General features: G+C 31.2%; 1 protein-coding gene across 1 annotated transcript in view; it reads right to left on the bottom strand.

Annotated features, from left to right (window-relative positions):
- Positions 1-9,698: 9,698 nt before the first annotated feature.
- The window catches only part of LOC124369521 (DNA (cytosine-5)-methyltransferase 3C-like), a 54,969-nt gene continuing 52,017 nt past the window's right edge, over positions 9,699-12,650 (bottom strand). Inside the window, exon 7 of the mRNA XM_046827541.1 lies at positions 9,699-9,922. Within this exon, the coding sequence (XP_046683497.1) occupies positions 9,699-9,922 (224 nt within the window). The remainder of the gene's footprint in view (positions 9,923-12,650) is intronic.

Here is a 12,650-nt window from a genome sequence, read left to right as displayed (position 1 = left end):
TTGCATGGTAAAAAGTGCAAACTTATTTTCCACAGTAATGGGTGAAAGAAGATTGTGTGTGACAAATAAAGTTCAATTTGGTGTGAAATTGTGTCTCCACTGATGTGGAGTAGACCTTTGCCTGCTGTGGGAGATAAGGCTCCTACTTTTCAGCAATGGCGGTTTTCTCATCTTTCATCCAACATTGTTTGAGAGTATTATGGAATTTTTAGAATAAAATTTGGTACAGAACTTGAGATTAAAGTTGTCAATATAATATATTGCTAGAGATTATTGATATTATTAAAGCAGATAATAACGCATCTTTGCTAAAAAAAAGTATAAACATTTATGCAAATAAACAATTGCATAAAACAAATACAATTAGGTTTCACAGATTTTACCATTTACAAGTGATAATCTTCTTATTTTTCACAAGCACAATAAATGTACTCTACTAAAACATTTATTTTTTTCAACCTAACAATATCAAAATGGAAATTTTCAAAACTTAAGTGATTTATATTCAAAAATTGCATCTTTACAAAATACTACAAACAAATTTAATTTTTACAATCACTCAAAATAAAATGGAAACAATATAAAATTTTTAATGGTTATCGACATGGAAACAACAAACAAACTGTAATAACCACAGTATAAAAAGCAAAATACATATTTTCATGAATTAATGTTTTAAGAACAACACTGCAGGAACTTTGTAGAGAAACTACAGCTGGACTGAATGAATGTGTCAAATGATACAATCTAAACAAATAGTAGAGTGGAAGCAGGCATGCAGTACAGCCATCCTTATCTGTGTCTACCTTATCTGCACTTTGTTCTATCAGTATGAGTGATTGTGCTTCAATGTGGTGATCCATTGCCTGAAAATGATGATTTTACTGTCTGTTCTGTATGCTCTCAAAGTTATCACTTTGAGTGTACTGAAGACTTGGAGAGTAATTGGAATAAAAATTCAAGAATCAAAAACAGAACAAAACTTTTATTTCATTTTACAATCAAGTTTTTGGCTAGATTTGACAGTTTTTAGAAATAAACAAACAAATGCCTAAAGTAAGTTTTTCCAATAGAAACATGTCACAGGTTATTTGATAGACTTGTCAGTGATACAAAGCATGTGGGTTCTCTCTTATCAACAAGTACTAGTGTCACAGTAGAGAAAGGCACCAACTGTAATCTAATGCAATGGATGGGTGGGCCAGTGTTCAATTCCCACCAAAGGTTAAAATCTTTTTACTACACATAAAGTTATTTTTATTAGAAAGAACAACTGTAAAATAAGATGTTTACTTTTAAAATGAGTTTTTCTTATTTCTAAGGGAAAGAAAATAATTATCTACATTTTTTACAAGAAAGAGAATCCCTTTCTTTCACTATTCACTATAACAATAAAAAGGGTTTCAGCAAGTAATAAAATTGATTACAAATACGGCCTTCCAGGTGAATTATCTTGTCTTTGGGAAGGTGAAAGGATACACTTATTGGACTGGAAAAGTAATAAATGTCGATAATGAAAGCCACAAACATGTCACTAAATTTGAAGTTAAGTTTTTTGGTACTAATAAAACTGCCAAACTGAATAAAAATTATTTGTGTTCTTACATTGTAAATAAACACAGGTTATGATGGAGTTCCAGTAAATATGATGAAAAAATTTTCAGGTTTTATAGCAAAACCTTTAGCTATTATTATAAACCAACCTTTTCAAAATGTCTCTTTTCCAAATTATTTAAAGTTCGCAGAAGTCCTCTTCATAAAGAGGGAGGAGAGTAAATCCTGATAATTATAGACTGGTTTCAGTTCTGCCATCATTATCTATTTTTTTTTTTTTTTTTTTTTATCAGCTTTAAATCAAATATCAGCATTTTTAGAAAAAAATAATATTTTAGCTTCTGAACAATTTGGCTTCAGAAAAGGGATGAGTACAATGACTGCATTATCTAAATTTATTGACAAAGTATCATGGGCCTTGGATGGATCCCAGAGCGCAGTGGGAGTGTTTTATGACCTGTCCCAAGGCGTTTGACTGTGTTAGTCATGATATAAATCATGATATACTCATTAAAAAGTTCAATGCTTATAAATTTTCTAAGAATTCACAAATCCTATCTATTGAATCGTTATCAAAGGACAGTCATCTGTAGAAAATATGTTAAATCTAAATCACAGTTCACAATGTTCAATTATGGGACCTCTTTTGTTTCTTTTGTACATAAATGATCTCCCTGCAAAACATATCAAACAGTCTAACACTTTATGCAGATGATACGACTGCACTTGTTAGATCTAAGAATGACAACGAATTGAAAGTTTAAAATCAGTGAAACCATAACTGAATTAAAGGAATTGCAAATGGACAATTGGTAAAATGTTGTACACCTCAATCAAGAAATCATTATTTTAGTGATTTAGAATTTGAATATAAGAGATTTTCTATTAGTAAAAACACCAAATGTTAGGGGCTAGAACTGGATTTGCATTTGAATTGGACTAAATGCATTGAAACTATTTTAAGAAAGTTAAACTCAGCATGCTTTCAAATGCTTATTTTGAGACATACCATAGATTTAAAAACATGTTTAATCATATATTATGCTTATTTTTATTCAATCCTTTGGTATGGAATTGAGTTCTGGGGGTTTTCAACAGATATAGATAACATCTTTTAAATTCAGAAGAAAGTTTTAAGAATAATGGCATTTTCACCTTAGAAGGCTTCTTGTATCTTTAATAAACATAAAATTTTAACTGTACCAAGCCTAATAATTTTAAATTTTATTAACAGTTCAGTCTAGTTACAAAAACCTTTTTAATAAAAACCATAAAAAAAGTCAATACTACGTATAAAACTAATTTTCAATACCCCAGACATCATCTGAAAGTGGTGGAAATGACACCATCCTACATAGGGAAAAAATGTTTCAATAAATTACCTTTAGGTTTTAAGGAATTAATATATTCAGGCGCATTTCGAGATAACATTAAGGAGTTGTTACTTGAAAAAAATATATTATAATGCAAGTGAGTTTTTAAATTATATTTTTTTTAATTTTAGGCACTGTATTACTGTTTGTTAATGTTGATTTTTATATTTTTAAGTAGGTCTACAAGTTGGCATATTGCCTTCCTTTATTGTGCGTTTTATTGTATTGTATGTTTGGTTGTTTGGATTTAATCAAACAAGAGTAGTGTAGGTTATATCTGACAATGTCATCTGTTTTATAGCTGTGCTATATTATTATAAAACGTTTGTGACAATAAAGATTTATTATTATTATTATTACAAGAAGCTTTACTGTCATCAAATACACAAGTGTACAATAGACGTTGTCATGAACATGGTAAACATGTATTATAACATAACATATTTATAAGCATTATTATAAATAAAAACTATATTACAATACAATACTTTCCTTACGTTGTCATGAACATAGTAAACATGTATTATAACATAACTTATTTATAAACATTATTATAAATAAAAACTATATTACAATACAATACTTTCCTTACGTTGAACATAGTAAACATGTATTATAACATAACATACTTATAAACATTATTATAAATAAAAACTATATTACAATTACTTTCCTTTAGGTGGTTGATGTATTTGTAATCATTATTCTAAACATTATTCTAAAGTTAAAAATTTAAAAAGTGATCAACTAAAATACACAAGTTATGAAATATAAATACACAGAAACAGAAAAAAAATGCTTGGATATCCAAGCCATTCACAGAATTCCTAACCGATCTGGTGTTCCAAAGCCAATTATCATCCAATTTAGAAACAGACAAAAACGTAATGCTTTTCTTAAACAAAGTAAGAAGTCAAACATTGAATCCACAAATTTCTTAGCTTCCGCCCCCAAAACATCTGACACTCTTCAACAAAACTTCACTTTTTCATGCACAGAAACTGAAAGATTATGGCTATAAATTCATCTGGTGCTCGGAGTCTGAAGATCACAATAAAGTGCCTGAAGATCACAATAAAGTGCGGTTGTAAACTATTGGTGATGTGAACAAATATGTAGGTTAAAAGGTAGGTTAAAAATGTTCCAATTAAAATTGCTCTGTTATTTTAATGTACTGCATTGAACTTGAATTGACAATATGATGGTGAATTGAAGTTTGAACATTTGTTGTGTTAATATAAGTAGCACGAGAAAAAAATTTTTATGAACTTTTTATACATTTGAGTAGTTTAAATGTATTATACAAAGTAATAATTCTAACAGATTCTAACAAGAGGTATGGATTAAGACCTGCTAAAAAGATAACTATTAGCTGCCTTTTAATCAAATCATGTCTTATTGGAATATATCGGCAGTGTAAATATCCATATAAATTCTTTAAAAATGATTTTGTAAATATTTTAAAGGGGAGTAGAGATTTAACTATGATCGTATGAGATATGAATATATGTATATTAAAGAATAATAGCTCCAAAACTAATTAATTTGATTGCTTCATATGGATTAGAAAGTTGTATCAATGCTCTTACTAGAATATTAAATTCCTCTGTATCATGTATTCATCATATTTTAATAAGAAATTCCAAAAATATCAATTTTCAATGAGGTGTTGCTGCAATTGATATTACTTATGCTTTAAACATTGCTTTATCTGACGTAATTCATAATGAAAATAAACTGAAATTTGTAAGAGTAACAGATATGTTATTACAAAGGCAACATGCTGACTGGAATCCCATATTTGAAATGAATGATGTCAATTTGGGTTTGGCCAAATTTTATAAAACCTTTAATGAATGTTACATCGCTTCCAGTAAACTTAAACAATTGAATAGTAAGAGTAGAAAGCGAAATGAATGGGTAATTAATTCCGTAACTTTAATTAATCGAAAAAATCAGCTCTAAATTGTTTTCTAGGGACCGAAATAATTTGGAGATAAGAAATGTTGCAAGTGGATGTTAGAAATGTTGGTGTCCAAGAGAGTTACAAAGAGTACTAAACAAGACAAACTTAATTATTATTCAAACTTAGTTGATAAATGTAAAGGCGATTCTAAGAAATACTGGAAGATAACTAAACAAATAGTTAAGAAAAATAAGATAACAATTGATAAAGTTATGATTAATGAGTCATTGGCTCAGGTTTCTGGAAATGAAAGTTTTGTTGCTAACGAGTTTAATAAATATCTGACTAATATTGTCTGAAAGCTTCGTTCTGATACATTTGGTTGAGATTTATTTGTTGAAGATAAGAGTATACACTATAAACTTCAAATTTATTTTTCTTCAAAAATTTACAAAATGTACAAATTTACAATTATTACAAATTTTACTATTCTTCTAAGACTTTAGACACCCTGAAGTGTTGAGGTAGTGGTTACAGCAGAGCTGAAACCACTTCAACACTCCAGGCCTTGCCAAGGAGCTTCTGACAAATGTTTGCTTTGAAATTCATGACATCTGTGTAATGTTCTGGAAACCCAAACATCTTCTCTATTTCATTGACCGTGAGAGTACTATCTTGACCTTTCATGGTAACTTGAATTTTGTAGCTAACGAGTTTAATAAATATCTGACTAATATTGTCCGACAGCTTCGTTCTGATATATTTGGGTGAGATTTATTTGTTGAAGATAAGAGTATACACTAGAAACTTCAAACCTAATTTTCTTCAAAAATTTACAAAATGTACAAATTTACAATCATTACAAAATTTACTATTCTCCTACGACTTCAGACACCCTGAAGTGTTGAGTTAGTGGTTACAGCAGAGCTGAAACTACTTCCAACACTCCAGGCCTTGCCAATGAGCTTCTGACAAATGTTTGCTTTGAAATTCATGACATCTGAGTAATGTTCTGGAAACCCAAACATCTTCTCTATTTCATTGACCGTGAGAGTACTATCTTGACCTTTCATTGTAACTTGAATATTTTGTTGCTAACGAGTTTAATAAATATCTGACTAATATTGTCTGACAGCTTCGTTCTGATACATTTGGGTGAGATTTATTTGTTGAAGATAAGAGTATACACTATAAACTTCTAACCTAATTTTCTTCAAAAATTTACAAAATGTACAAATTTACAATTATTACAAATTTTACTATACTTCTAAGACTTCAGACACCCTGCAGTGTTGAGTTAGTGGTTACAGCTGAGCTGAAACCACTTCAACACTCCAGGCCTAGCCAAGGAGCTTCTGACGAATGTTTGCTTTGAAATTCATGACATCTGAGTAATGTTCTGGAAACCCAAACATCTTCTCTATTTCATTGACCATGAGAGTACTATCTTGACCTTTCATTGTAACTTGTGATGAACCGCTAAAAATTTTGTTGCTAACGAGTATAATAAATATCTGATTAATATTTTCTAACAGCTTCGTTCTGATACATTTGGGTGAGATTTATTTGTTGAAGATAAGAGTATACACTATAAACTTCTAACCTAATTTTCTTCAAAAATTTACAAAATGTACAAATTTACAATTATTACAAATTTTACTATTCTTCTAAGACTTCAGACACCCTGAAGTGTTGAGTTAGTGGTTACAGCTGAGCTGAAACCACTTCAACACTCCAGGCCTAGCCAAGGAGCTTTTGACGAATGTTTGCTTTGAAATTCATGACATCTGTGTAATGTTCTGGAAACCTAAACATATTCTCTATTTCATTGACCGTGAGAGTACTATCTTGACCTTTCATGGTAACTTGTGATGAACCGTTAAAAATTTTGTTGCTAACGAGTTTAATAAATATCTGACTAATATTGTCTGACAGCTTCGTTCTGATATATTTGGGTGAGATTTATTTGTTGAAGATAAGAGTATACACTAAAAAACTTCAAACCTAATTTTCTTCAAAAATTTACAAAATGTACAAATTTACAATTATTACAAATTTTACTATTCTTCTAAGACTTTAGACACCCTGAAGTGTTGAGTTAGTGGTTACAGCTGAGCTGAAACCACTTCAACACTCCAGGCCTAGCCAAGGAGCTTCTGACGAATGTTTGCTTTGAAATTCATGACATCTGTGTAATGTTCTGGAAACCTAAACATATTCTCTATTTCATTGACTGTGAGAGTACTATCTTGACCTTTCATTGTAACTTGTGATGAACCGTTAAAAATTTTGTTGCTAACGAGTTTAATAAATATCTGACTAATATTGTCTGACAGCTTCGTTCTGATACATTTGGGTGAGATTTATTTGTTGAAGATAAGAGTATACACTATAAAACTTCAAACCTAATTTTCTTCAAAAATTTACAAAATGTACAAATTTACAATTATTACAAAATTTACTATTCTTCTAAGACTTCAGACACCCTGAAGTGTTGAGTTAGTGGTTACAGCTGAGCTGAAACCACTTCAACACTCCAGGCCTAGCCAAGGAGCTTCTGACGAATGTTTGCGTTGAAATTCATGACATCTGTGTAATGTTCTGGAAACCCAAACATCTTCTCTATTTCATTGACCGTGAGAGTACTATCTTGACCTTTCATTGTAACTTGTGATGAACCGTTAAAAATTTTGTTGCTAACGAGTTTAATAAATATCTGACTAATATTGTCTGACAGCTTCGTTCTGATATATTTGGGTGAGATTTATTTGTTGAAGATAAGAGTATACACTAAAAAACTTCAAACCTAATTTTCTTCAAAAATTTACAAAATGTACAAATTTACAATTATTACAAATTTTACTATTCTTCTAAGACTTCAGACACCCTGAAGTGTTGAGTTAGTGGTTACAGCTGAGCTGAAACCACTTCAACACTCCAGGCCTAGCCAAGGAGCTTCTGACGAATGTTTGCGTTGAAATTCATGACATCTGTGTAATGTTCTGGAAACCCAAACATCTTCTCTATTTCATTGACCGTGAGAGTACTATCTTGACCTTTCATTGTAACTTGTGATGAACCGTTAAAAATTTTTGTTGCTAACGAGTTTAATAAATATCTGACTAATATTGTCTGACAGCTTCGTTCTGATATATTTGGGTGAGATTTATTTGTTGAAGATAAGAGTATACACTATAAACTTCAAACCTAATTTTCTTCAAAAATTTACAAAATGTACAAATTTACAATTATTACAAATTTTACTATTCTTCTAAGACTTCAGACACCCTGAAGTGTTGAGTTAGTGGTTACAGCTGAGCTGAAACCACTTCAACACTCCAGGCCTAGCCAAGGAGCTTCTGACGAATGTTTGCGTTGAAATTCATGACATCTGTGTAATGTTCTGGAAACCCAAACATCTTCTCTATTTCATTGACTGTGAGAGTACTATCTTGACCTTTCATTGTAACTTGTGATGAACCGTTAAAAATTTTGTTGCTAACGAGTTTAATAAATATCTGACTAATATTGTCTGACAGCTTCGTTCTGATACATTTGGGTGAGATTTATTTGTTGAAGATAAGAGTATACACTATAAACTTCAAACCTAATTTTCTTCAAAAATTTACAAAATGTACAAATTTACAATTATTACAAAATTTACTATTCTTCTACGACTTCAGACACCCTGAAGTGTTGAGTTAGTGGTTACAGCTGAGCTGAAACCACTTCAACACTCCAGGCCTAGCCAAGGAGCTTCTGACGAATGTTTGCGTTGAAATTCATGACATCTGTGTAATGTTCTGGAAACCCAAACATCTTCTCTATTTCATTGACCGTGAGAGTACTATCTTGACCTTTCATTGTAACTTGTGATGAACCGTTAAAAATTTTGTTGCTAACGAGTTTAATAAATATCTGACTAATATTGTCTGACAGCTTCGTTCTGATATATTTGGGTGAGATTTATTTGTTGAAGATAAGAGTATACACTATAAAACTTCAAACCTAATTTTCTTCAAAAATTTACAAAATGTACAAATTTACAATTATTACAAAATTTACTATTCTTCTAAGACTTCAGACACCCTGAAGTGTTGAGTTAGTGGTTACAGCTGAGCTGAAACCACTTCAACACTCCAGGCCTAGCCAAGGAGCTTCTGACGAATGTTTGCGTTGAAATTCATGACATCTGTGTAATGTTCTGGAAACCCAAACATCTTCTCTATTTCATTGACTGTGAGAGTACTATCTTGACCTTTCATTGTAACTTGTGATGAACCGTTAAAAATTTTGTTGCTAACGAGTTTAATAAATATCTGACTAATATTGTCTGACAGCTTCGTTCTGATACATTTGGGTGAGATTTATCTGTTGAAGATAAGAGTATACACTATAAACTTCAAACCTAATTTTCTTCAAAAATTTACAAAATGTACAAATTTACAATTATTACAAAATTTACTATTCTTCTACTACTTCAGACACCCTGAAGTGTTGAGTTAGTGGTTACAGCTGAGCTGAAACCACTTCAACACTCCAGGCCTAGCCAAGGAGCTTCTGACGAATGTTTGCGTTTGAAATTCATGACATCTGTGTAATGTTCTGGAAACCCAAACATCTTCTCTATTTCATTGACTGTGAGAGTACTATCTTGACCTTTCATTGTAACTTGTGATGAACCGTTAAAAATTTTGTTGCTAACGAGTTTAATAAATATCTGACTAATATTGTCTGACAGCTTCGTTCTGATACATTTGGGTGAGATTTATTTGTTGAAGATAAGAGTATACACTATAAACTTCAAACCTAATTTTCTTCAAAAGCTTACAAAATGTACAAATTTACAATCACTACAAAACTTACTATTCTTCTACGACTTCAGATACCCTGAAGTATTGAGTTAGTGGTTCCAGCAGAGCTGAAACCACTTCAACACTCCAGGCCTTGCCAAGGAGCTTCTGACGAATGTTTGCGTTGAAATTCATGACATCTGTGTAATGTTCTGGAAACCCAAACATCTTCTCTATTTCATTGACCGTGAGAGTACTATCTTGACCTTTCATGGTAACTTGTGATGTACCGTCACCTGCAAAACATTATTTTGTAGTATGTTTTTCAGCATTTTTATAATCCATTTTATGCAGATTAACACTAATATGGATGCTGCTATCCTGATTAAGACTTAATTGCACATTGTTTCACTGCAACAGATCAGATCTGACAAGATTATCAGACTGTGAATCTTTTGCACTATCCTCAATGGTTCGGCCACGAAATTGCTTTAAATGAAATATCTTGTGATTTTTATGTGAAAATTTTGTTTCCGGGATTGATAACAGCCGAACCATTTAACTTTTACATCAAGATCTATGCTGCTATCCTGATTAAGACTTAACACTTTGTTTCACTGCGGCAGATCAGATCTGACTGTGAAAAGTAACAAGATTGATCATCCGACTGTGAAAAGTAACAATCAACCAATGCTAAAATTTACACAATACTTTCCATAAAGTACCAGCTTTATTTTTTTAATTTAAGTGTAGTACAAAGAAATTATTAGCATTTAAGAATTACCTATTGGTAAAATGCTACAAAACAGGATGGTACCAAATTACACTGTAGTACTATTATATTAATTAAGTACATAGAATAAGTTCTTCAATTAAAAGTTCAATACCAAATTCTACTTTGCACCACTGAACACAACAAAAATCATTAAAACATTACATTGAAAATATTTGTAAAGTTATCAGTATGTACGGTAATAATAATAATCATAATCATCATACAAAAACGAAATAGACAACCGATATTTTGTAACAAGAAAATAAATTTAAAATGCAAAGGAAAATAATCATGTATATCAGTGAACTAGTCTTGAGTTTACTCCAGTAGAAGAACTAAACTGAGTTATGGGAGATGTCATGATTTTTTGTTTTTCTCTTATAAAATTTGAGAATATTTCCTGAATAACCAATAGAAATATTGGAAATTCTAAAAAGCATTTGAGTAAGATCTTTAAAATGAGACATCTCCTATAACTATATGACAAAATTAAGATCTAATTTCTTTTTGCGGGTACACAAAATGGCTGCAGTGCAGCAGGCTCTTAACTGTAATAATTTAATATGTTCAATTGAAGTTGTAAATTTGTAACCTTTGAAGTGTATAATTACATATACATGAGGGTTCACTTTTAACACTGTAAAAGTGTATATGAGAGTATGAAAATGGTTTTAGCTATGTCATATTAACGTAGTTCAAAACTTATAATTAACAAAATAATAAGATGTTGTCAATGGCAATGGTGGTGGGGGGGGGGGGTGAAGCAGTGTGATGGGACATGACGGGGTCCAGGTTACAGCTTGTATGCTTACAGCTTACCAATTGACACTAGTCCTTTTATGCTTACCAATATTGACACTAGACCAGTTTGTGTCTCACAGGCAGCAATTCAGTAGCATTACTCAATGCCATAAGCATATATATGCATACACTACTGTTGTGCTGAACTTTACTTTTTTACAACAATTTGTTACCATTATTTTATTTCTTAGTTTAACAATTATCCGAATACTACCTTATAAACATAAAATGATTGCATAAAACCTCATTGCACGAAAAGAATTTGTAAAATGTGATATCTTTGCATACATGCCATGTTTGTAATGAACATTTTAAAATTATATTTGATATTTATTTTCCTATTTTATTAATACATGCACTTTTTCTGCTCGGATAATATATGTATCATAATTTACCTAAGTGTAGCATTTTTACAATGTCTCCTTAAGTAAATAAAAAATACTTTTCTATATTGCTAAATAGTAAATAATGTATACTGTAGGAAATAAAAACCAAAAATTATTATTACATTTTGTTTGATTCCCTTTAACTGGCATTATATAATTTATAATAATTATTGATTCCTAACTCATTCCTTACAGGATTGATTCCTAACAGTTACAAAAGTTTGTTAGCTTATTGTAAAAAAGTGAACAATACAGAATATAATTGGAACACAGAAAAATTAACTAAAACTTCATAACTTATAAATGGTTTATGAAATAACATGGTAATTTTCCTATTAACACATCTCTGTCGGAGAAAAATTGTGTTGTTCTAAAACTGGCAGCAAATTAAAAGTGGTGTATATCGAATTTCTCGAAAACTGCCAAAAATTAAGAAAAAACTGACTAAGAACGTTGCCTGTGGGGGAAAAGTACTTAAATCAGATAAAAAATAAGAGAATTATAGCTTTTATATTGGGAATGAAAATTTGATTAAATTACACTTTGGATTAACCCCTTAAAGGCAATAATCACAGTGCAATTATTGTGCATATTCCAGAGGACACAGATATTGAATATATAATGTCTTGGGTAAACATCTGTAGGACACATAGTATGTTGTCCATAAAGACTTTCTGAATTAGGTGTGAAGAAAATGAAGCATATTAGTTTGATGAAGCAATCAGATCGGAGAAGGTAGGAGCAGTGAGGAGGTGACGACTTCCATTGGTTTATGACTATCTCGCTATCGGCAAGTGCCGATTAATGTGGGAGGAAGGAAGATGGATGGTTGGTCTGCAAGATAGAGCAGATAAGACTTCAGCAGCTCTTCAATCATGACTTTTTGGGAGTTCTTGGCAAATTTTAAGAGGGAAGTTCCAACAGGGTAAGCAAAGCAGTCGACATGAGAGCTCTGGGAAACCATTGAACTCAGGGATTCTATTTAAACAACTCGGAGATAAGACAGCCAGCTTTGCTGAAGGACAGCATCAATGCTATAGCCAGTTAATGGGTGTAGATGGG

Source organism: Homalodisca vitripennis, chromosome X, assembly GCF_021130785.1.
Source record: "Homalodisca vitripennis isolate AUS2020 chromosome X, UT_GWSS_2.1, whole genome shotgun sequence".
NCBI lineage: Eukaryota > Metazoa > Arthropoda > Insecta > Hemiptera > Cicadellidae > Homalodisca > Homalodisca vitripennis.
The sequence above is the reverse complement of the archived record's forward strand: the minus strand, read 5'-3'. Positions and strand labels throughout refer to the sequence as shown.